Source organism: Sycon ciliatum, chromosome 3 (assembly GCF_964019385.1).
Source record: "Sycon ciliatum chromosome 3, ocSycCili1.1, whole genome shotgun sequence".
Lineage (NCBI taxonomy): Eukaryota > Metazoa > Porifera > Calcarea > Leucosolenida > Sycettidae > Sycon > Sycon ciliatum.
In genome coordinates, this window is record NC_088645.1 from 1553391 (window position 1) to 1580282 (window position 26892).

The 26892-nt window shown below is 46.2% G+C and overlaps 1 protein-coding gene and 1 long non-coding RNA gene across 3 annotated transcripts in view; both read left to right on the forward strand.

The window, feature by feature from the left end:
* Positions 1–26608, forward strand: LOC135811200 (nucleoside diphosphate kinase homolog 7-like). Of its 2 annotated transcripts, none has more exons than XM_065324395.1 (15): positions 1–810; positions 3601–3705; positions 4939–5000; positions 7896–7936; positions 11145–11214; positions 12485–12535; positions 14561–14649; positions 14909–14974; positions 15763–15815; positions 19233–19344; positions 20184–20248; positions 20856–20924; positions 22011–22121; positions 22702–22809; positions 25649–26608. In XM_065324395.1, exons 1-15 carry the CDS (start codon positions 703–705, stop codon positions 25676–25678), a joined length of 1140 nt encoding a protein of 379 aa, XP_065180467.1. In that variant the 5' UTR covers positions 1–702; the 3' UTR covers positions 25679–26608. The 2 variants fall into 2 exon arrangements, with proteins under 2 accessions (XP_065180467.1, XP_065180468.1); XM_065324396.1 differs by lacking the exon at positions 15763–15815 and adding an exon at positions 18511–18563.
* LOC135811202 (uncharacterized) overlaps positions 1–26892 on the forward strand; it is a 191971-nt gene that overhangs the window by 153088 nt on the left and 11991 nt on the right. The window lies entirely within an intron of this gene.

Below are 26892 nucleotides of genomic sequence, written 5' to 3' on the forward strand. Positions count from 1 at the left end.
CAGCAATCATGCCCGTGCCATGGTCATAATCGAATGTTTGAAAGACGGTGAAGAGAACAAGTATTAGTTGCCTCGGTGTCCTAATCATTGAGACATTTGCTCCGGGAATATTCAGAGTTTCTATAGAACACTCAGTGGTACATGGTGTTCATATCGCTCAGGCCAGGTTCCAGTGTGGCAATCCTTGCGCTCAGGCCAGGTTCGACTGTGGCAATCCTTGCGCTCAGGCCAGGTTCCAGTGTGGCAATCCTTGCGCTCAGGCCAGGTTCCAGTGTGGCAATCCTTGCGCTCAGGCCAGGTTCCAGTGTGGCAATCCTTGCGCTCAGGCCAGGTTCGAGTGTGGCAGTCCTTGGGCTGTTTGTTGTAGTTTTCAAGCTAACGCCAGTAACGGAAAACCCATGAGTGGATAGTTTGCAGTCGACTACTGACTACTGGTCTGTACTGCAGGTCGTCTTCGGGTGTGGTCACGTGTGTGGAGTAGATTGGAGGACGGGTACCGGGTAGTGATTGCTTCCCAATCTACCAGGCAGCACCTGCTGCGGCTGCTGCTACTAGCGCTGCTGCTGTAATTCCTACTATCTGCTACTCAGAGCTTGGAACGTAGCTGTGTCACTGTGTATCGTGAGTAGTTACACTCCACACCAGACCATTGCACATTCTTGCCGGCGATTTGTTCCAGTCGTCAGCAGTTCACCGTGTAATATGGAAGGTGAACGCTACGCTTTCCTCGTGGAGTGGTATGATTCGCTAGCGGGCATAGTGCGACGCTACAACTTCCTCTTCTATCCTAAAGATAACAGCGTGGAAATGGTGAGTTGCTCACTTGGTGGCACAATCGAGTGTACATGTACATAACCTCGATACTCTGTGACCCTTGGTTATACAAATGCATGCTGTCTTGTCCCATGTCGTAATATTGGTGGTACAACCCAGTGTACACAACCTCGGTACTCTGTGGCTCTTGGTTATACAAATGCCTGCTGTCTTGTCCTATGTTTTAATAGCACGGTAATGTTCTTGAGCATACCATTGAAGAGCATCATGTTTCCTCGAACCCAGACATGCTCAGAATGTACTATATCCATACAAGTGAGCATGGATCTAACACCAACCCGCGCATGACATACACTCCCGAGCACGCCCCCACGCGCGCTTGCACACACACACACACACACACACACACACACACACACACACACACACACACACACACACACACACACACACACACACACATACACACACACAAAACACATCAACACAAACACATGCCCACAACAAAAACCTGGGTGTCGAGCCACTAGTAATAGAATGGACCATAACTAGTAACGTACAGGTCCTTTGCCCGTTACACCCAGAACACAGCCTTAGTCATAGCCATCACCACTCTCATCCCCCCACCCTTACACACAGAACACAGCCTTAGTAATACCCATCACCACTCTCATCCCCCCACCCTTACACACAGAACACAGCCTTAGTAATACCCATCACCACTCTCATCCCCCCACCCTTACACACAGAACACAGCCTTAGTAATACCCATCACCACTCTCATCCCCCCACCCTTACACACAGAACACAGCCTTAGTAATACCCATCACCACTCAAATCCCCCCACCCTTACACACAGAACACAGTCTTAGTAATACCAAGAGTAGATAAACAAGAGTGTGCAACTCGCGGATTGGTATGCCCACGGCGGAATTTTTTGTTGACGTAATCTTTTCGACGACGCACGCGCTGCGAGCCTTTTGGAGAGGTTTCCCTCGTGCACTTGGCCGGGTTTTACACTACAAGGTCGGTGCCCAGCACGTGCTCTCACACTGCTCTGCGGCAACGTCGGCGTTTCTCTGAAAAAAGGTGATGTCAACAAAAAATTCCGCCGTGGGCGGGGGTATCTGCAGATTGTGCAGGAGAGATCCGGAGTTGCACACTCTTGTTTATCTACTCTTGGTAATACCCATCATCACTCTCATCCCCCCACCCTCACACACAGAACACAGCCTTAGTAATACCCATCACCACTCTCATCCCCCCCCCCCCACCCTTACACACAGAACACAGCCTTAGTAATACCCATGACCACTCTCATCCCCCCACCCTTACACACAGAACACAGCCTTAGTAATACCCATCACCACTCTCATCCCCCCACCCTTACACACAGAACACAGCCTTAGTAATACCCATCACCACTCTCATCCCCCCCCCCCCCCCCCACCCTTACACACAGAACACAGCCTTAGTAATACCCATCACCACTCTCATCCCCCCACCCTTACACACACAACACAGCCTTAGTAATACCCATCACCACTCTCATCCCCCCACCCTTACACACAGAACACAGCCGTAGTAATACCCATCACCACTCTCATCCCCGTGTTATGTATCCCATATACAGCATTCATTATTATTATATTTTCGTCCGGGACAATATTAGTTTGATTCGGTTTGCTGTAAGACGGTTGCCTACAAAGCATGAAACTCCGGATCGCATCATATCCTGGTTTCGGCCTTTGTGTGCGTTTGTGTGTGTCTCTGTGTGTACAGTCAACTTCGCTTATAACGACACTCGGCGGGGCATCAAAAAGGTGTCCTTATTCGCGAAGTGTCGTTATACCCGAAGTCTCATTTTATGTATTACAGTGGGATGGGACTTTGCTCTGGGCATGGAAATTCTGTCGTTATTTGCGAATTGTCGTTATATCCGTAGTCGTTATTGGCGAAGTTGACTGTACTCCAATTTCACTTCAAGGTACCAGTGCATATAGTGTCTGCTTCTATCAAAGCAGCGTGCTGTCTATACTGGTTACCATGGTTACCCCAGCAAGTGTAGGGTGTGCATAGGCAACTAACTGTCTTGGCCGTTTTATGCCGATGTACTCCGTGTGGTGTAGACCAGGTGTGCACTGGTGGTCGATTCACATGGCTTCGCCAGTTGTGTGGATTAGACAGTTATCTGGCGCATGTCTTGATCTGTCTCATTCAGATCTTGTTCGCTATCGTTGCTATAAGAGAAAATCTGTGGGTGCACATCCAGTGCATTTGCAGATTTGCTTGCTTCTCTTGCGACGGGCGTATACATTATGGTATGTGTGTGTGTGTGTGTGTGTGTGTGTGTGTGTGTGTGTGTGTGTGTGTGTGTGTGTGTCAGCCTTGCAAGCTATTGAATGGTGTAATCCCAGCACAAGTTGCTATGTCTAACATAGCTGTTCGCTATCATCGCTTCCGCGATGGGCATGTCTGAGGTCTGAGGTGTGTGTGTGTGTGTGTGTGTGTGTGTGTGTGTGCATTTGAGCCATACTTTGTCTATCTACCTGCCTGCCTGCCTGTCTTTTTGCCTGCCTGTCTTTTCGCCTGCCTGCCTGTCTTTCTGCCCATCTCTCTGTCTGTCTGTTTTTCTGCCTATTTCTCTGTCTGTCTGTTTTTCTGCCTATCTCTCTGTCTGTCTGTCTGTCTGTTTTTCTGCCTATCTCTCTATCTGCCTGCCTGTCTTTCTACCTATCTCTCTGTCTGTCTGGCTGTCTGTCTGGCTTTCTGCCTGTCTGTCTGCTGTTGTGTGTTTCTGTCTATCGCCTTGTGCAAACATTGTAGATTGATGTGAAAAACAAGCGCATATTCCTGAAATGTACCAAGGAGGAGTCTATCAGGCTGGATCACTGCTACATTGGTTCATCAGTTAATCTACATGGTCGACAAGTACGTACTGCACAGTCAGTGGTCATGTATACAGAGTGCAGTCAGTGGTCATGTATACAGAGTACAGTCAGTGGTCATGTATACAGAGTACAGTCAGTGGTCATGTATACAGAGTGCAGTCAGTGGTCATGTATACAGAGTACAGTCAGTGGTCATGTATACAGAGTACAGTCAGTGGTCATGTATACAGAGTACAGTCAGTGGTCATGTATACAGAGTACAGTCAGTGGTCATGTATACAGAGTACAGTCAGTGGTCATGTATACAGAGTACAGTCAGTGGTCATGTATACAGAGTACAGTCAGTGGTCATGTATACAGAGTACAGTCAGTGGTCATGTATACAGAGTGCAGTCAGTGGTCATGTATACAGAGTACAGTCAGTGGTCATGTATACAGAGTACAGTCAGTGGTCATGTATACAGAGTACAGTCAGTGGTCATGTATACAGAGTACAGTCAGTGGTCATGTATACAGAGTACAGTCAGTGGTCATGTATACAGAGTACAGTCAGTGGTCATGTATACAGAGTGCAGTCAGTGGTCATGTATACAGAGTACAGTCAGTGGTCATGTATACAGAGTACAGTCAGTGGTCATGTATACAGAGTACAGTCAGTGGTCATGTATACTGTATATTAAAGTACTAATTTTTGTTTGGAATTAACTTTCGCTATATTCGTCAGGGGATCTGAAAATAACTAAAGTTTCTACTAACAAAATTCTGTACGTTCGGGGTGACAAACCTCGACCAAAAACGAAATTCGGTACGTAACGAACCTGCTGATGGAGTGATGTAAGGAAAGATTTTCTAAATGAAATTTTGTATTTTATACAGTACGGAGCACATTGATGTTGTCATCTCCTTTCTACCACAGGGAATTTCAATTTGTGTTGGTTTTGTGCACGTAACTTATTGTCTGTCTATCTGTCTGTGTGTCCTCTTCATTGTTTGTGTGGTTGGGTGAATATGTGTGTGTGTTTGTGAGTGTGTGTATGTGTGTGTGTGCGTGTGTGTGTGTGTGTGTGTTTGTGTGTGTGTGTGTGTGTGTGTGTGTGCGTGCGTGTGTGTGGGTGCATGTGTGTGTGTGTGTGTGTATGCGTCTCCTTCGGTGTGTGTGTGTGTGTGTGTGTGTGTATGTGTGTGTGTTTGTGTATGCGTCTCCTTTGGTGTGTGTTTGTGTGTGTTTTCTTCCATGGGATCCTTGCCGATGGCTGTCAACCGTGGTACCTAGCTGAAGTTTGTAGAGTACTCTGACACTTTCACCAAGACTAAACTCTCCATGGCGAAAGAAAAGTAAGACGAATCAACGATGTTGATGCAATAACTTCAGAGCAGCAATACAAATGGGATAAATTCTGCCGTGATCACAACTCATCAACGAAGTCATGAAGGTTTTCCAAAATCGATGTTGACTTCGTTGATTTGTGGTAATGACGGTAGAATTTATCCCATTTATTGGTATTTTTAAGTAAGACGAAGCATATCTTTCGTCAACCACCACACCACAACTGCGCTCTGCAGCCGACCTCGACACATTGCCACAGCTTACCATCAGCAAGCGACACATCCATGGCATTGGTACCCGGTTCCTTGGTACTGCTATTTTCAGTACAGAACAGAACAACAAGTCTGTATTACGCTCTGCCTCCGCCATGTTGAGCACTGTCAGCACACTGGGTACACCCTGCGCCTATTTTCAGTATAAAACTCTCGTCAGTGACCGTAGATATTGCAGAATGGCTAAGATGGTGAAAATTACCCTTGTCAGTACCAAAGGGGTAAGCTTAATGTGCACGCCTGAGGAAGAATAGGGCCAAGCAAAATGACCAAATGCGAAACACTGAAAACAAAGCGGATAATGTACAGACGTGATAATATGAGTTGATGGTGCTACCAGCCGGGTGTAAATTTTCGATAGACGAGCCCATGGCCCGTGGAGCGATATTCTGTGAACGTGTGTGTTTTCAACACTGCCGCTTTATTGATAAGCTACGGCAGTGTCATGGAAACTGAAGAATGCCTGTCACAGGATGTGATGAGACGATGGTGAGGTGCGGTGTGGTGCGCGAGTGGACACAGTGCATGCCTCGGGGGCTTCTCAAGTTGCTACTTGCTATGTGTAGTGGTGTGTATGAAATTCACACCTGACTATTAGCACTATCAACTCATATCATCACGTCTGTACATTGTCCCCAGTTTAGTTTTTAACACTGTTTGGAATTTGGTCATTTTGCTTAGCCTTGGGCGCGTTCCGAACATCAATTTTGGTCCCGAATGATCACATGCATGCCCGCTTGGGTTGGGCTCGTCGTACCGTACAAAGTGACCATGGTGACCCATACACATTTTGAATAATGCACCAAGTTTGGCATATTTTTCACAAAAATGTGCTCTGTTTCTGGAGTACCGTTTGGTTGGCATGAAGCTGCTCCATGGGCACCAGCTATTCCATCCTGTTCTAGATCGTACCAACCAAACACACCCCTATTCTTTGTGTCTCAGGCGTGCGCATTATGCTTACCGCTTCGGTACAAAACGGTGATTTTCACTATCTTATTCATTCTACATTATCTACAGTCACTGAAGATAGTTTTATACTCGAAACAGCATTGTGTGTATGAAAGAACAGAGTACCAAAGGATGTGTCGCTTTTCTGGTGTGATGGTGTGCTGTGGCAACGTGTCGAGGCCGGCTAGAGAGCGCAGTTCTGGTGTGGTGGTGTGCTGTGGCAATGTCGTGTCGAGGTCGGCTAGAGAGCATAGTTCTGGTGTGGTGGTGTGCTGTGGCAATGTCGTGTCGAGGTTGGTCAGAGAGCGTATTTCTGGTGTGGTGGTGTGCTTTGGCAATGTCGTGTCGAGGTCGCCTAGAGAGCGCAGTTCTGGTGTGATGGTGTGCTGTGGCAATGTGTCGAGGTCGGCTAGAGAGCGTAGTTCTGGTGTGGTGGTGTGCTGTGGCAACGTGTGGAGGTCGAGAGCGTAGTTCTGGTGTGGTGGTGTGCTGTGGCAACGTTGTGTCCAGATTGGCTAGAGAGCGCAGTTCTGGTGTGATCGTATGCTGTGGCAACTTGTCGAGGTCGGCTAGAGAGCGTAGTTCTGGTGTGGTGGTGTGCTGTGGCAACGTGTCGAGGTCGGCTGGAGAGCGTACTTCTGGTGTGGTGGTGTGCTGTGGCAACGTGTCGAGGTCGGCTAGAGAGCGTAGTTCTGGTGTGGTGGTGTGCTGTGGCAACGTGTCGAGGTCGGCTAGAGAGTGCAGTTCTGGTGTGGTGGTGTGCTGTGGCAATGTGTCCAGGTCGGCTAGAGAGCGCAGTTCTGGTGTGGTGGTGTGCTGTGGCAACGTGTCGAGGTCGGCTAGAGAGCGCAGTTCTGGTGTGGTGGTGTGAGGTCGGCTAGAGAGCGCAGTTCTGGTGTGGTGGTGTGCTGTGGCAACGTGTCGAGGTCGGCTAGAGAGCGCAGTTCTGGTGTGGTGGTGTGCTGTGGCAAAGTTGTGTCGAGGTCGGCTAGAGAGCGTAGTTCTGGTGTGGTGGTGTGCTGTGGCAACGTGTCAAGGTCGGCTAGAGAGCGCAGTTCTGGTGTGGTGGTGTGCTGTGGCAACGTGTCGAGGTCGGCTAGAGAGGGTATTTCTGGTGTGGTGGTGTGCTGACCAATATGCACAGGGCCAAATACTGCTGCTTACCCTTGATAATACAAAGCATCACCAAATTATCACACCTGCCATCCCCGTCTGTTTGGTTGTGAATCATTATATCCACACTAGCTTGTCCAGCTTGCCGTGGACCTCTCTTCTATCACCAGTGTGCACAAGCAAACATGTGCCTTTGTACTGAAGTATATCAGCCATAGCCAGCATATGCTACACTGTGTATGTCTCATCGACACCAATTTCTTCGCGGAATACTTTCCTCTGGGATGTTTGGCAACTACTACCTACGTCCTTCTCCCTCTCATTCTCCTCCTTCTCCTCCTGGTTCTTTCTGATTTATATATTTGAAATCCTCGGTCCCAGAAGTGAGCAGTCAGCCATACTTCAACCAGTATGACAGTACTCTAGTTGTGAGCATGTCTTCTCCAAAATATCTGTTTTCTCACCCGGTCGGTCCCATCCCATCAGAGGAGAATTGAATGAAATCTGGAATGATACTGAATAAACTGATTGTGTTTTGTTGTATTCCCTGCTTGAATTCTCTTGCAGAACTCTGGCGATATTCAAGCCGGACATCATGGAAAAAATGCGTAAGCAACGTGTTGTCTAACCTACCCGAACGCCCACTCAGTTACCACCATCACCTCCCATAATGGTTGTATTCTGTAGGTGGGATGTTTGAGTGAGTTCGGTCCGTCGGTCAAACAGCACATGCACCGTTCAAACAGTGCACCGGGGTTTCCCCAGGGACCGTACAACCAGTGCATGGGGGTTTCCCCAGGGACCGTACAACCAGTGCATGGGGGTTTCCCCAGCTACCATACAAACAGTGCACGGGGTTTCCCCAGGGAAAGAGCATGTGTGCTCACCACTTCCCTTTGAGTTCTGAAGCTGTAGGGTGCTTCACCCCTACAGTACTTTCAGCCACGGAAGAATGGAGCGCTGAAAAATGGAGCGCCGAAGAATGGAACGCTGAAGAATGGAGCGCCGAAGAAAGGAACGCTGAAGAATGGAGCGCCGAAGAACGAAGCACCGAAGAATGGAGCACTGAAGAATTGAACGCTGAAGAATGGAGCGCCGAAGAATGGAGCGCCGAAGAACGGAGCGCCGAAGAACGACCAGACTAGATATAATTTTACCAAGCACAGCATGCCAGTGTATAACTGTGATTCAACTGAACATGAAATTATAAAACGGTCTAGACTAGGAGACTACCCTAGGAGGCTACTCCCCCCCCCCTCCTCCCCTCCTCCCCTCCCCCCTCCCCCCTCTCCCCACCTCCCCTCCCCTCTCCCCCCCCACCCCTCCCCCCCCCCCCCCACCTCCCCCCCTCCCCACCCCCCCCCCCCACCTCCCCCCCTCACCCCCAGTTCTTTGGCGACCAACACTACTGTATTACATACTGTACGACTTTTCGAATCATCAAAATATTCAAATGTTTCAAATATTCAAATGTTTCTAGCTGCATTCAAATACTATTCCCGGTCTCGGTATTCTAGAATGTTGCAATACTTCAAGTATTCCTTGCGTCACAAGACTCCAAAGATTGTGTCATAGAGTTATACACGAGGTCGTTGCTGAGATTGACTGTAATTGCGTGTGTGTAATGTGGTGTATAGTTATTACCAAGTAATCTCACCGCTGTAGGAGCTGCATATGAGCCTTGATCCTTGAAGGGTGGTGGCATTCCTGCGGATGCAGAAAACTCGGCCTCTAGCTGAGTCTCACGCGAACCGTGAATTTCCGTTGTTATTTTTTTTATGTGGGGATCATCCTGATCCGACCGCTCGCTCGCAGCTTTCTGAGTGACGTTAGTGATGTGTGTGTGTGGAGGGGGGGGGGGGAGTGCGTGTGTGTGTGTGTGTGTGTATGACCTGTGTTGTACAAGCTTTCTCCGTGCGGCCTTTCTGAACGTGAGATATACATGTAAGGTGTACAAGCTTTCTGGGTGGCAGCAGCCTGTGTGGCAGCCTGTGTGGCAGCCTGTGTGGCAGCCTGTGTGGCAGCCTGTGTGGCAGCCTGTGTGGCAGCCTGTGTGGCAGCCTGTGTGGCAGCCTGTGTGATGTTTGACCTGAACGCTCTATGATCTAAGCCATCCAAGCTTTCTGACCGGTCTAAGCTTTCTCAGAGGCGTGTTCACTGTGTGATTGAAGTGATTCAAGTGATCTGAGCCAACCGAGGCTTCCAGTTGACCCTATCTTGTTCCGTTGAGACTTGTGTAGAAATGATTTCATGGCCAAAGTGCTGACTTTTTTTAATGTTTTAATTTCTATCTCAGCAGAGCGAATCTGTGCAGGAAAATTGATATAAATATTTCCAGATAAAAGCCTTCCTTGTCTTCGCGTTTCCTACGGAATTGTTTTCAGCTGAAAACATGCTGCCCTAGTGCTCCTTGTCTTCTCGTTTCCTACGTAATTGTTTTCAGCTGAAAACATGCTGCCCTAGTGCTCCTTGTCTTCGAGTTTCCTACGTAATTGTTTTCAGCTGAAAACATGCTGCCCTAGTGCTCCTTGTCTTCGAGTTTCCTACGTAATTGTGTTTCAGCTGAAAACATGCTGCCCTAGTGCTCCTTGTCTTCGAGTTTCCTACGTAATTGTTTTCAGCTGAAAACATGCTGCCCTAGTGCTCCTTGTCTTCTCGTTTCCTACGTAATTGTTTTCAGCTGAAAACATGCTGCCCTAGTGCTCCTTGTCTTCGAGTTTCCTACGTAATTGTTTTCAGCTGAAAACATGCTGCCCTAGTGCTCCTTGTCTTCGAGTTTCCTACGTAATTGTGTTTCAGCTGAAAACATGCTGCCCTAGTGCTCCTTGTCTTCAAGTTTCCTACGTAATTGTTTTCAGCTGAAAACATGCTGCCCTAGTGCTCCTTGTCTTCGCGTTTCCTACGTAATTGTTTTCAGCTGAAAACATGCTGCCCTAGTGCTCCTTGTCTTCGCGTTTCCTACGGAATTGTTTTCAGCTGAAAACATGCTGCCCTAGTGCTCCTTGTCTTCGCGTTTCCTACGTAATTGTTTTCAGCTGAAAACATGCTGCCCTAGTGCTCCTTGTCTTCGCGTTTCCTACGGAATTGTTTTCAGCTGAAAACATGCTGCCCTAGTGCTCCTTGTCTTCGCGTTTCCTACGTAATTGTGTTTCAGCTGAAAACATGCTGCCCTAGTGCTCCTTGTCTTCGAGTTTCCTACGTAATTGTGTTTCAGCTGAAAACATGCTGCCCTAGTGCTCCTTGTCTTCAAGTTTCCTACGTAATTGTTTTCAGCTGAAAACATGCTGCCCTAGTGCTCCTTGTCTTCGCGTTTCCTACGTAATTGTTTTCAGCTGAAAACATGCTGCCCTAGTGCTAACAAGTGTTATCCTCTAGAGGATAACACTTGTTAGCACTAGGATTCTGGACTTAGTTTTGTGCGATTTGATCCTTGCAGGGCGGTGGTGTTTCTACGAATGCGGAAAATCAGTCTGACTTGTTCTCATAAAATAAAAAATAATAAATTTCACGGTTCGCGTGAGACTCGGCTGGAAGCCGAGTTTTCCGCATCCGCCGTGGGAACGCCACCACCCTCTAGGATCAAAGGCGCAGATGCATCGCCTAAACGGTGGGAGGTGAGTAGATCAGACCCACCACCAAGTGGTGAAAGACCGAAATCCCATTAGCTGCATCCATGTTACCCTCGTGCCAGGCCACGAGTTCCCAATTAACTGTGGGTCGCAGCACGGCTGGAAAAAATCCTTCAGCTTCCAAGCAGGACTTGAACCTGTTGTTCTCATGTGAAATGTGAATTTGGTGGTGTTTTTCTGCCTGCAGCTCTCCTGCTTGAGATTCTCTGCACTGAAGGATTTCAGATCTGTGATATGAAGACAGTGGTGTTGAGCAAGTAAGTACAGAACCTTCCCAGTGCATATAGCACACTCAGCAGAGGACTTCCATGTTGTTACCCGTTTTCTGATGATTGCCTAGCGGCGGCATGAAACTCAGAGTTACAACCAACCTGAACGTCCTCTGCTGAGTCTGCTAGGTACTAAGCTCTGTCTCAGACATTGGAGAGGTTAAGGTGAGCGTTATCTCTGATGTGACGCGAAAGTTCAGCTCGCGTTATTTGGCTCGCGCGTCGAAAAACAACGTGACCGGCAGCTCACGTCAAAATTTGGAGTGTTACCCGCAATTTGACGTGAAATTGCGCGTCAGGTCAGAAATAACGTGAATCTTAACCTCTCTATTGAACACTCTCTGCAGGTCGGAGATCAACGGATTTGGACATTCCCAGTCTCTAGGTTATCGTACATAGTAACTGAAACTGAGTATCAGGAGAAAAGGCAAAACCCAACCTTTGCAATAAAATTACTGTGTGCACCAGTGAGTCATAGCAGCGGTGGGGGGGGGGCACACATAATAGCACCCGAAAAATCGGCATGAACCATGGTCTATGCCACTTTTTATACCACTCCCGGCCTTGACCTGCTGCCCCCTAAGGTGATTCAGTCCGGCGATGCAACATGCGAGAGTTTATCAATCTGTCCTAGCTCAACAGCAGCTGTAAAGGGCAGCCGGTGGTGGATAGCAACATGCGTTTAGCTTTGCAGTCGCCAATGTTTTCTCCTACTGTAGCGGGCATGGAAATGCAGTCGATTGACTGGGGCCGGCGCCCTCAGCGCGTACAGAACGCTGCGTGCATGCAGTGCACATTTTGATCCGATGCGAACACCGCGCTGCAACGCAGAAATGTATGTGTGTACCGCTTATCCACGGCTGCATGGCCATCGCCCTGAGGCCACTAGATGTTAGACCGGATTTCCACGTTGGTTGTGGGATGACCGTGAATTCGGGACTATCATTGGTTTTCTAGCTCTGTCGTATGCCCGGAACATTTATGGGCACCCTACTATTCCTGGTCCCCCCCCCCCCATCCCAACTCTCTTTCTCCCCCCCCCCCCTCCCTATCCATCTAATGTGTATCTGCAATCCATGTTGAAGTTACAGAAGGGTGAAGGTGTACACAGGTGTTGTGGGATTAATCAATTGCATGTACTAAAAAACAGTGTGTATGGTTTATGTGTGTTTGTGTGTGTGTGTGTGTTTGTGTGTGTGTTTGTATGCGAATGTCGGTGTCCATGAATGATTTTTTTGTTTTTCGTTGTTGTGTCCAGGTCTGCGGCTGAAGAGTTTTATCGCGAGCATAGTGCTAAACCATTTTTCAGGTTAGTACTCCCCTGGTAGCGTCCATTCAGACGGTCATTGTAGACCAGCAAGGGACGTGGCTTTTGTACAAACACTTGGGGTGGGGGGGGGGGGGGGTGGCATACAGTGGCGGATTTAGAGGGGGGCGAAGGGGGCACGTGCCCCCCCCCCCCCCCTTCAGAAGCGCCGACCGACTTTTTTTTTTACTGATCTCGATCGAAACCGAGCTCGCGCGCACTTCCTGTGTAGATGACAAGGCCCAGTCGCTGTACTGCATGCACTGTACACATTCATGCACTGGTTCACCGGGTCCGTAGATCGATACGCGGTACGCGTGTACTGAACATGTGAACTGTCAACTCTCGTCGCGTCGATCTGTATTCCGCGATCCGCGATCCGTGCGCACCAGAACTACGGTTTTGGTCTAGTACTGCACTGTACTCGTAGTACGAAAACAAAGACGGTACAAGTGCAAGTACACAGTCCAAAACTTCGCATGGCAATGCGTAGATTTTCCTGCCCTTGCCTTGCAAACTTCACTTGCCTTGGCGTTCCAGAACCTCGTTGTTGTTTTACAGCAGTTCGAAAATGAAGAGAAGGAAGCAACTTACCTTGTTTGATTCGCTGCCACCTGCGAAGGAAGCTAGGACAGCTGCTAATGGATGTGCCGCTCGTGAGGATGTTGTAAATGTCGTAGAGTCCAGTCCCCCCACGGAGCAGATCGCAACATCATAAAACAGGTCTTTTTCCGTTTGGTTGGTACAATTGCTGATTGTTATATTATACCAATAGTGCCCATACATTTACATGTTCGAGTATCACAAAGGTCATTGTAAAAGTAAACTTGTCCCATTGAGCCTGTAGTGTGCCCCCCTTGTTTCGGATCCTGGATCCGCCACTGGCATTGGCAGGTGTTGGTGTTATGATACTGGGAAGAATGTGATCAGGGAAATCCTGTGTTCTAGGTTATCAGTGAAACGCCCATGTGTTGCTTATTGCTGAACAAACTTCAGCGTGTGATGATCTTATTCACACTAGGTGTCTCAGTGCCTACTCCAGTGCCTACTCTAGGATTTCAAATCACTTGGGTGCACGTGGACCTGCCACAACTTGTCCAACCGGGTCAGAGCTGGGTACGTTCAAGTGCGGCTAGCCTGCTGCATGTACATCAGGGAGGAGTAAATATTTTAGGACCTCCGATGTATACGTGTATGTAGCATACCAGTATGTACATGTATACTATTTCCAGCTAGTGACCTGGTTAGTGCTCTTTTTTTAAACGGGTCCAAATACCCCCAACCGGGTCCAAATACCACCAACCGGGTCCAACCGGGTCAAAGTACCCTCCAACCGGGTCAAAGTACCCTCCAACCGGGTCAAAGTACCCTCCAACCGGGTCAAAGTACCCCCAACCGGGTGCAAGTACCCGCAACCGGGCCGCTGACCCGACTGACCCGGCTCTGTTGTAGACAGTGTGTACTAGTATTGGTATGTAACAGTTTGTATGTGAATACAGGAAGGCATTACAAAGTCCAGAGTTCGTTTCTCACATGTTTTACTCATGCCTATTTGGACTATTTATACTAAGAGTTAGGATATTAAAGGGGTTAAGAGGGGTTCTCAAATCTTCGGCAATCCAGAAAAGGCTATGACAACCTCTTCCCTACTGCATTTTCAAAACTGCATAATTTGTGTTCTCAATTGGCTATATAGCCATATGTGTGTTTTTGCGACACTTGTCCAGGAAGAGAAGGAAGGAAATATATCACAAATCCCAAGGCTGATGTGTGAAGTAGAATTGAAACTTTCTACTCTTCCTGTTCTTGCAATGTTCTGTTGTATCCCTAGGCATTAAAATCCTGTCGTGGTTTTCCTGCCCTGCCGTTACTGCTGCTCCTGCTGCTGCTGTTGATGCTTCTGTTGCTGCTGCTGCTGCAGCTACTGCTGTTGCTGTTGCTGGTTTTTCTGCTGCTGCTGGTTCTTTTGATGCTGGTTACGGTGTTTGTTGTAATGATGGTGTAACTGTTGTCACCCCGCATGCGCAGAACTCTGGTATCGTTCATGACGGAAGGACCAATCATGGCGCTCAGCTTACTAGCCGACAATGCCGTCAGCAGATGGAGAGAACTTATTGGTGAGTTCTACTATTAAAAAAAAAACACAGGGAAAGTCATATCCAATCTTTGAGTATTGCCAGCAACATCGGTGGAGGTGCTTACTAAAGCCATACTCTGGGCATATCTTGTTTGATTTTCACCGTGCCCAACTTTGTGTGTGTGTGTGTGTGGGTGCGTGTTTGTGTGTGTGTGTGTGTGTGTTTGTGTGTTTGTGTGTGTGTGTGTGTGTGTGTGTGTGTGTTTTATGTGTTTACCTGTGGTTGTGTTCATGACCAGGACCAACAAACTCGGCTGATGCCAGGTCTCAAGCTCCGGATAGTCTCAGAGCAAGGTTTGGCACAGGTAAGCTAGTTTTAAAGACTGTGATTAACCATTTTCTTTGACGGTTGGTTAACCTTTGCAAGTCATTGAAGCAGTAATTAATCAACTGAAGTCGATCGCATAATACTATGCAGTGATCATAGCGAAGGGCAAGTGACAACATTGGGAGATCATAGCGAAGGGCAAGTAACAACATTGGGAGATCATAGCGAAGGGCAAGTGCCAACATTGGGAGATCATAGCGAAGGGCAAGTGCCAACATTGGGAGTTGACTTTCAAATCAGTCAGCATACTGTATTTTATTGCAGTGAGTTGTTTTCAGTCACTACTCAATTTTCTTTGTTCCTATTTCTTTGCTTATTTATTTCTATATGCCTGCCAGTGTCGTATTCTGTTCAACATTTTCTATCCATGCATTTCGAAACAAAAAAATTCAGCACTCATTATTCCGACACAGAGTGCAAAGAAGGACTATAGGTTTCCAAGAACGTTTCTTGTTAAGATTATCGGTTCCACACTTGGAACTGATGATCGTCACAGAAAAATAAACTCCTTGTCGCCGAGTTTGTAGTTTTCGCTTTGTAGAGAAGGAGAAGCTGTAGCTGATTTTTTGCTTGGCCACTGCTGTGCCTGTACTGTCGGTCGGCTTGGAAACTTATACCCACCTTGCCTTTTGTGTCGAGATAATGAGCGCGCAAATTATTTTATTCGTAACTTAAAATTTTCTTTTTAAATTTATTGCCTCCAGGCAGATCATTTGTATCCGTGTATTATTCTCAAGGTTTGTATTATTTTTTCCTGTTGTGAAGATCAAACACGCAATGCCTGTCATGGATCAGATTCAGTGGCATCGGCTGAAAGAGTAAGTTAATTAGTGTTCCCTTAGTGTTCCCCCACCACTCTTACTGAGATAGAGCGATGATGATTTCTGCACAGGACGTAGAAAACACGCCATTCAGTATGTGCACATCACTGTGATGCCTACACCAATGTACAGTGAAACCTTTCTAAGACGACCGCTCAAGGGACCTTGAAAACGTGGTCTCTGTAACCAGGTGGTCTCCTTATCCAGTTTCATTTGACTGGAAATAGCATCCCTGGATCCTGGTTGTAATGTAATGGTCTTCTTGGACAGGTGGTCGCCTTGACGGGTTTTACTCTACGTGTTTGTACATGCGTGTGTTCACGGTACTGCTGTATGTACAACACTATGCATACATCATGTGTGTATGTACAACACTATGCATACATCATGTGTGTATGTACAACACTATGCATACATCATGTGTGTATGTACAACACTATGCATACATCATGTGTGTATGTACAACACTATGCATACATCATGTGTGTATGTACAACACTATGCATACATCATGTGTGTATGTACAACACTATGCATACATCATGTGTGTATGTACAACACTATGCATACATCATGTGTGTATGTACAACACTATGCATACATCATGTGTGTATGTACAACACTATGCATACATCATGTGTGTATGTACAACACTATGCATACATCATGTGTGTATGTACAACACTATGCATACATCATGTGTGTATGTACAACACTATGCATACATCATGTGTGTATGTACAACACTATGCATACATCATGTGTGTATGTACAACACTATGCATACATCATGTGTGTATGTACAACACTATGCATACATCATGTGTGTATGTACAACACTATGCATACATCATGTGTGTATGTACAACACTATGCATACATCATGTGTGTATGTACAACACTATGCATACATCATGTGTGTATGTACAACACTATGCATACATCATGTGTGTATGTACAACACTATGCATACATCATGTGTGTATGTACAACATTATGCATACATCATGTATGTATGTACAACACTATGCATACATCATGTGTGTATGTACATGAGTGTGCATACATCATGTGTGTATGTACATGAGTGTGCATACATCAGGTGTGTATGTCATGAGTGTGTATACATCATGTGTGTATGTACATGAGTGTGTATACATCATGTGTGTATGTACATGAGTGTGCATACATCAGGTGTGTATGTACATGAGTGTGCATACATCAGGTGTGTATGTACATGAGTGTGCATACACAATAGCGAGAGTTCCCAGATTACCTAGAGTGCTCAACACCACAAGGATGGAGCATTACCACAAACAAAGTGCAGAACCTCTCTATTTACTGTGTACCTAGGAATGCTAGAGATAGACCAGTGGGGCATTTTCTTGGTTAACCTTTCCAAGTCATTGAAGCGGTAATTAACCCTTTCACTGCCAGGCCAGATGCACGAGGTTGGGCGGGCCATTTTAATGAAAAATCTGATTTTGTTCAAAATAGTCGTATCAACTCAAACCGACTTATTGTCCTGCACTGGCGTAGCTTGTGCTGCTGCGCCCTGCTCAAGCTCGACATCGACATCTCCGATATCCTCAGGGTCATCCAAGGCGACCACGGCAGTAGGTACGACATCGACCACGGCGGACTCGTCTGCGAAATTTGTTCCGTCACGATCGCGGTCGGTTATGTCCGCATCCGAGTCATCGCCTTCACTATCGCGGCTCCAGTCATCACAGTTCGATGGACTGGAGCACCTCTTCAGCCGACATGCGGCGTCTCGCCATGTCTGAGTGACAGCTGGAGAGACCTAAAGTACGTTCCGTCAATCTAATTGTTTCTGAATTGAATCATGTTTTTCGCGCACCCATACTTACTCAAACACGGCGAGTGAGGTCTTATTCAGTAGGGGAAAACCCCTAGTTTCCCCTCGAAGAGCCACAATCTGCCAAGCTAGATCGTAGTGCATGGCCGGTGAGATACAGTAGTGGGCACTATATATGAGGATGAGATATCTCGTCATTGGCCAATCGCGTGGGGGTCTGTAGGACAAGTTATCTCGTCCTTGGCACTAAGTAGTAATTAATCAACTGAAGTCGATTACATAATACTATGCAGTGATTATAGAGAAGGGCAAGTGCCAACATTGGGAGTTGACTTTCAAATCAGTCAGCATACCGTATTCTATTGCAGTGAGTTGTTTTCAGTCACTACTCAATTTTCTTTGTTCCTATTTCTCTGCTTATTTATTTCTATATGCCTGCCCGTGTCGTATTCTGTTCAACATTTTCTATCCATGCGTTTTGAAACAAAATAATTCTGCACTCATTATTCCGACACAGAATGCAAAGAAAGACTATAGGTTTCCAAGAACGTTTCTTGTTACGATTATCGGTTCCACACTTGGAACTGATGATCGTCACAGAAAAATAAACTACTTGTCGCCGAGTTTGTAGCTTTCGCTTCGTAGAGAAGGAGAAGCCGTAGCTGATTTTTTCGCTTGGCCACTGCTGTGCCTGTACTGTCGGTCGCCTTGGAAACCTATATTATACCCACCTTGCCATTTGTGTCGAGATAATGAGCGCGCAAATTATTTTGCTCGTAACTTAATTTTCTTTTTAAGTTTATTGCCTCCAGGCAGATCATTTGTATCCGTATATTATTCTCAAGGTTTGTATTATTTTTTCCTGTTGTGAAGATCAAACGCGCAATGCCTGTCATGGATCAGATTCAGTGGCATCGGCTGAAAGAGTAAGTTAGTCTTCGCTTAGTGTTCCCCCATCACTCTTATCGGCTGAAATAGTAAGTTAGTGTTCTCTTAGTGTTCCCCCACCACTCTTACTGAGATAGAGTGATGATGATTTCTGCCCAGGACGTAGAAAACACGATTCAGTATGTGCACATCACTGTGATGTGTACACCAATGTACAATGAAACCTTTCTAAGACGACCGCTCAAGGGACCTTGAAAACGTGGTCTCTGTAACCAGGTGGTCTCCTTATCCAGTTTCATTTGACTGGAAATAGCATCCCTGGGTCCTGGTTGTAATGTTATGGTCTTCTTGGACAGGTGGTCGCCTTGACAGGTTTTACTGTACGTGTATGTACATGAGTGTACATACATCATGTGTGTATGTACATGTACATGAGTGTGCATACATCATGTGTGTATGTACATGAGTGTGCATACATCATGTGTGTATGTACATGTACATGAGTGTGCATACATCAGGTGTGTATGTACATGAGTGTGCATACATCAGGTGTGTATGTACATGAGTGTGCATACACAATAGCGAGAGTTCCCAGATTACCTAGAGTGCTCAACACTACAAGGATGCAGCATTACAACAAACACAGTGCAGAACCTCTCTATTTACTGTGTACCTAGGAATGCTATCTGTTTTCACCTCGACTGCAGGAGACGGAGTTTTTCTTTGGAGCAGGCAGCAACAGCAGTCGTGGCCTTCAAGTCCCGGCTGAGCTTGACAACTGCACATTGTGTTTGGTCAAGCCATACACAATGACACAAGGTTAGAAAGACTGCAAATATCCAATTCTGCAGTACTTCAGGCAAACTAATACTTGTTTTATCTATCACCCTAGCACAGTGGAACTCACCTAGTACATACTCTACTACTACATACACTTGCCTAGTACATACCCTACTACTACATACACTTGCCTAGTACATACTCTACTACTACATACACTTGCCTAGTACATACTTTACTACTACATACACTTGCTTAGTACATACTCTACTACTACATACACTTGCCTAGTACATACTCTACTACTACATACACTTGCCTAGTACATACTCTACTACTACATACACTTGCCTAGTACATACCCTACTACTACATACACTTGCCTAGTACATACTCTACTACTACATACACTTGCCTAGTACATACTTTACTACTACATACACTTGCCTAGTACATACTCTACTACTACATACACTTGCCTAGTACATACTCTACTACTACATACACTTGCTTAGTACATACTCTACTACTACATACACTTGCCTAGTACATACTCTACTACTACAAACATTTGCGTAGTACGTACTCTTTCTCAGTTCATACTCTGCTAATACATACCCTTGCTTAGTACATACCCTTGCTTAGTACATACCCTTGCTTAGTACATACACCTGTTTGGTACATAGTCTGCTAGGACATACACTTGCTTAGTACAAACTCTGATAAGACAAACACATGGTTAGTACATACTCTGATAATGCATACCCTTGCTTAGTACAAACTCTGATAAGACAAACCCATGGTTAATACATACTCTGATAATACAAACACTTGCTTATAATGGTTATGTTGTGGTCTGACATTATTGTTGAGTGCAGGTCTGCTTGGGAGAGTAGCTCGTGATATTGTGCAAGCTGGTTTTGACATCTCTGCCATGCAAATGGTAATCATCTGTAATTGTTTCTCCTATCCGTCTGTTTGTCTGGCTGTCTTGTAGTCGCTGTCTCTCTTGGTCTCTTGGGCTTTCGATATCTGTCCACCTTTCCCTCTCTCTTACACACACACACACACACACACACACACACACACACACACACACACACACACACACACACACACACACACACACACAAACAAACACATACTCTCTCTCTCTCACTTTCTCACTCTCTTTCTCTCTCACCATCTGTCCCTGCATGTTTCTCTTCGTCCTTTTCTGTTTCTGTATCTCTGTATCTGTCTGTCCTGTCGTCTTGCTTACTAGGAATGCGGAGATGGTCTACTTTGTGTGTGCTTTGGGGCTTCTCATCCTTGTTATTGCTAGTTACGTGTATCTTACGCTATTCGTGTGTGTGTGTGTGTTTGTGTGTGTGTGTGTGTGTGTGTGTTTGTGTGTGTGTGTGTGTGTGTGTGTGTGTGTGTGTGTGTGTGCATGTGTGTGTGTGTGTGTGCGTGTGTGTGTGCATGTGTGTGTGTGTGTGCGTGCGTGTGTGTACATGTGTGTGTTTGTGTGTTCCTGTGTGTGTGTATGTAACTTTCTGTGTGTCTAGTACCATTTGGACAAGAGCACAGCAGAGGAGTTCTTGGAAGTCTACAGAGGTGTTGTTGCCGAATATCCGGTGAGTTAGAGCCTAGAGGGTAAAAGAAATGACAAAGACAATTGTTTACCAGCCTGAGTACTTCTCATCACGGGGTTGATTGTGTTGCTTTGATGAGATTGTGACGCACCGTTCATCACCAAATCCCAATCCATTACATGTGGAATTTAGTTTTGATATTGGTCGAGGCAAAGGCAGCCTTTAGACGTTTTACCAATGATGTCATGCTGGTAGGCCAGCAGAACAGCTTATGGGCTCTACGTATTGAGCATCAGTACGTAAGGAGACTACAGGCCATGTCTTCCTGCAGTGACTCCTGCATAATGTTGACTGCTCAATGGGTCGTCGAAATTTAGGCCCTGTCTACATGTTGTCTCCTTATCCAGGGTGTTCCTTGATCATAGTTGTCATCGTGCCCTGTGACAGGTGATCTCCTTATCAGGGTGTCCCTTGATCATAGTTGTGGTGGTCCTCTGTGACAGGTGGTCTCTTTATCCAGGGTATCCCTTGATCCTAGGTATGGTGGTCCTCTGTGACAGGTGGTCTCATTATCCAGGGTATCCCTTGGTCCTAGGTATGGTGGTCCTCTGTGACAGGTGGTCTCATTATCCAGGGTATCCCTTGGTCCTAGGTATGGTGGTCCTCTGTGACAGGTGGTCTCCTTATCCAGGGTATCCCTTGGTCCTAGGTATGGTGGTCCTCTGTGACAGGTGGTCTCCTTATCCAGGGTATCCCTTGGTCGTAGGTATGGTGGTCCTCTGTGACAGGTGGTCTCCTTATCCAGGGTGTCCCTTGATCCTAGTTTTAGTGGTCCCCTGTGGCAGGTGGTCTCATTATCAGAGTGGCCGCCTGGACATGTCCTCCTCTACATATCAGGAGAGAAATGTTGATGTACATTATGTGTTTGTGTGTGTCTGCGCACGCGCGTGTGTATGCATGTGTGTTTTGTGTGTGTCTGTGTGCATGTGTATGCATGTGTGTTTTGTGTGTGTCTGTACGTGTGTGTATGCATGTGTGTGTGTGTGTGTGTGTGTGTGTGTGTGTGTGTGTCTGTGTGTCTGTGTGTCGGTGTGTGTTTGTCTGCTTTCCTATTGTGCCACTCGGCAGGAGATGGTATCTGAGTTGTGCTCAGGAGCATGCGTTGCCATGGCATTAACTCATCAACATGGCGGTGCTTGTGTAGAGCAGTTCAGACAGTTTGTTGGACCAGCAGATCCAGTAAGATCAACATTCGCCACTAATCATGTACTACTCCCTAGCTGGTGGTATGCTGTTGTTGTTTGGGCTAGGGTTCGACTCCTCAATTTGCTATCATTTGCTCTACTACATCCAGGGGATCGTGCCATAGTTCAAATAGTCCTTGATCAGTCCAGCCATGCAGTAGCCTGTCATACTTTTGAGCTTGAAAGGCTATTTCGCCAACTCTACCAGCATCAGTGTTGCTGCTGTAGCTGCTATTACTCCCACTGCACATGCTTCAGTGCTGCTGCTGTAGCTGCTATGGCTTCTGCGACTGCACCATTGTGGTAGCTGCTACTACTTTTTAGAAGTCTTACTGTACATATCCCAGAAACGGCGAAAGTTGCTTTCTCTTCTTATTCTTGATTGTGTGTTTGTGCTCACAATAATAATTATAAACATAACATATGTGTGTGTGTGTGTGTGGTTGTGTGTGTGTGTGTGTGTGTGTGTGTGTGTGTGTGTGTGCGTGCGTGCATGCGTACGTGTGATATAATGTGATTGCACAATCGTGTGTACGTGTATGTGTACGTTTATCATCTGTTCTGTTGTTCAACAGGAGATAGCTCGTCACTTGCGTCCCAGCACGTTGCGTGCAAAATATGGACACAATAAATTGAAGAATGCTGTTCACTGCACGGACCTAGCTGATGACGGTATGCTGGAGGTGAGTGGAGCTCTATCTCATGCTGGTCTCATGTCCTGCTGGTCTCGTGTCATGCTGGTCTCGTGTCATGCTGGTATGGTGTCATGCTGGTCTCGTGTCATGCTGGTATGGTCTGGTCTAGGCTTTCCCCAAATCGGCCGGCCGCAAAATTCTCCGTAAACGAGACTTACCGAAAAATTTATAAGGTTTTCGCCGATTTTGTAGGGTTCCTTTGAGAATCTCCTAAAATCTACCAAATGTTGTTGCAAAGTGAGTTTACGAATGAAAGATGTTGCTGCAAACATGACCGCTCGAGCTCTCCATGGCAGTACTTGTGGTACTAGTGTGTTGAGGTCATGTGACTCGTGTCCTTTGAACTCCTTTCAAACAAACATTAGCCATTAGAAAGATCATTACTAGTAAAATACTCAAATTTCTTTTCCCCAGTGTCTCACCACTTTTGAAGCCATGCCCACAATTCCTTTGGCCGATTTTCCAAAATATTCCAATTTTGCAGCCGATTTGCGAACAATCGGCTGATTTTTCAGCCGAATCTGATGTATTTTTGAACCGAGCGAACAGCCAAATAGGCGAACAAAAACCGGGCCGATTTGGGGAAAGCCTAGTCTGGTCTTATGCTGGTCTGGTCTCATTCCGGTCTGGTCTCATTCCGGTCTAGTCTTATTCCGGTCTGGTCTCATTCCAGTCTGGTCTTATTCCGGTCTGGTCTCATTCCGGTCTGGTCTCATTCTGGTCTGGTCTCATTCCAGTCTGGTCTTATTCTGGTCTGGTCTCATTTCGGTCTGGTCTTATTCCGGTCTGGTCTCATTCCGGTCTGGTCTCATCCCGGTCTGGTCTCATTCTGGTCTGGTCTCATTCCGGTCTTGTCTCATTCCGGTCTGGTCTTATTCCGGTCAGGACTCATTCTGGTCTTGTCTTATTCTGGTCTGGTCTTATTCTGGTCTGGTCTCATTCCGGTCTGGTCTTATTCTGGTCTGGTCTCATTCCGGTCTGGTCTTATTCTGGTCTGGTCTTATTCTGGTCTGGTCTTATTCTGGTCTGGTCTTATTCTGGTCCGGTCTTATTCTGGTCTGGTCTCAGTTCGGTCTGGTATTATTCCGGTCTGGTCTTTTTCTGGTCTGGTCTTAGGTTGCGTTTGTTCGGTGTCATTCCGACACCATTCCAAAGTCATTCCGCTGTGCTTTGGTTGCGGTGCGTTAGTTTGATGCACCGGACAGCGTTTGTTCCGTGTAATTCCGATTCCGGTCACGGAATGAAGGGGGCAGAATCGATTCTGGCGATTCCAAAGAAAAAAGTGGAATGAGTGCTCATTCCGAGCGGATTGAAAATGTGCGGCGGCCACTGGGGGCTGTCACTATTGCATACCTCCGCCAACAAAACCTCAAACGCGATTGTCGACAGACGGAATGTTGCCGAAAATCGTCCAGGGTGTAGGCTGGTACTGTAACCTCGGGATAGTTACCGCTACTGGTTTGTGGCATTTTTTACCCTTCGCTGCCTGAGACAGCGTTCGGTCAGGACAAGAACTGGATTGATGCCCTCGCACCTCTCCTCCTCATCGTCGAGCACGGCCTCCAGAATCACTCGGTCAGGGAGGCAGGCCCACCATTGCATAGCACATAATCACCCACACGGGCACTGAACCTGCCACTCGACTTCTTCGTACAACCGCACCTCCGTCATACAAGCGCTTCCAATCCGTGAAGAGCTAGAGCCGTTTCTGTGACTGATACGAGGTTGAATACAGAATAGTCATGATGAAGTAGCGGCCAAACGTCGCGTACAGGCGTGTACCGCAGTGGAGCTCGTAGACCTGTGCCGAGTTTGGCCGCTCCTTCACCATGATCGTCGTAGGGGCATGCAGAACTAGAAACGTACGGAAGCAAGATAGCAACCACAACATTCTTAGGCTACCAGCTTATCTTTGCAAGGCAGCAAAAAACAACTCGTAGATCTCAAAAACAAAACATTCGACCGCCGTTTCCGGAGTCTCGCAAAACGTTTGCCAGATTCCCGAGTGCATGCACGCGCGTTTGTTTGCTACTCTCATTCCGACTCCGCGATGGGTATCGACTGCATTCCATGCTCATTCCGGAATGACCGAACAAATACAACCTTATTCTGGTCTGGTCTCATTCTGGTTTTGGTCTTATTCCGGTTTTGGTCTCACTCCGGTTTTGGTCCTATTCTGGTCTGGTCTCATTCTCACGCTAATCTTGTAGTTCATAGGGAATGTCAGTGAGGAACAGGACATATGTCCTATTCCCATACCTCCTTTCGATATCTTGTCTGCCTATGTAGACAAACCCTTTGTCTGTGGTGTGGGTCTACCCCTGAGAATGCTGCAATGTTCAGATGTGCCTGTATATGCGGGAGTCGCATCTGCATTTCTCACACAATCTCTCTTATGGTATTCTGTCTGAACTCTCCTTCCCATCGAGAATGGAATTGTTCCTGTTGCACACTCGGTAGACCATGCTTGGCTTAATCTCATGGTCGTAGATCTGAGCACCATTTTGTTGTTGCTCTTGTACAACTGCTTCTTTCGCTGCTCTCCGACTCACACTCCAAGCAGCAGTTGTTACTGTTAGCAGAGTTCAGAAAGAGAGCTAAGATAACGAAAGAATGAAATGTGCAAAGTGCCCTGGAGTGCATTGCTAGACATTGTTTGTGTGTGCTCTTGTGTGTGTGTGTGTGTGTGTGTGTGTGTGTGCACGCACACGCGTATGTGTGTGTGTGTGTGTGTGTGTGTATGGGTGTGTTCGTGCATGTGTGTATGTGTGTGCGTCCTGTAATCGCGGGTTCCATATTTTCCTCTACTAAATTTTCATTCCCCTAGGTTGAGTACTTCTTCAAGATTCTCCAGTAATTACGGAAACAGACAAGACTTCAGTAACCGTTACAGCGCATCCTCAGTAATCGGCGTCACAATGCATTTTCATTGATGTGTTTTCTGTAACCGCTGGAATAGATATTCAGCCGCCGGTGCAGCAATGTTGTTGAGAGATGCAAAGGCGAGGTTTGATGAGCTGATTTCGATGTGATATTAATCCTGAAACGTAATGCAATGCCATAGTAAATGACTGTCGGCGAATTCATTCCTTTTCGCTTTCATTATAAGAAGAGAATTTATCTTTCTGTTTGAACCACACATATACCATGCATGCGTGGTGTCTGCGGGCTCTATGATGTCATGATGTTACGGTGTCATGATGTCATGATGTTATGATGTCATGATGACATGATGCCATGATGTTATGATGTCATGATGTTATGATGTCATGATGTTACGGTGTCATGATGTTATGATGTCATGATGTCATGATGTTATGATGTCATGATGATACGGTGTCATGATGTCATGATAGATCATCTTTCTCTTATGTCAGTACAAAATGGCAATCATGTGCGGGCTATGTGCATTCGTTGTGAGTTATCTGATCCAGCTGCAGGGTGTGCATTTGTGTTTATTCATTACAGTGTTACACACTGCATGTATAGTATGTATGCTGCAGTTGATAGTTTTGTATTGATAGTACACATTATCATGTATAGTATGTATGCTGCAGTTGAAAGTTTTGTATTGATAGTACATATTATCATGTATAGCATGTATGCTGCAGTTGATAGTTTTGTATTGATAGTACACATTATCATGTATGGCATGTATGCTGCAGTTGATAGTTTTGTATTGATAGTACACATTATCATGTATGGCATGTATGCTGCAGTTGATAGTTTTGTATTGATAGTACACATTATCATGTATGGCATGTATGCTGCAGTTGATAGTTTTGTATTGATAGTACACATTATCATGTATAGCATGTATGCTGCAGTTGATAGTTTTGTATTGATAGTACACATTATCATGTATAGCATGTATGCTGCAGTTGATAGTTTTGTATTGATAGTACACATTATCATGTATGGCATGTATGCTGCAGTTGATAGTTTTGTATTGATAGTACACATTATCATGTATGGCATGTATGCTGCAGTTGATAGTTTTGTATTGATAGTACACATTATCATGACATCGTATAGTTCTCATGCTATCTACAATGTAGCTAGTAGTAATAG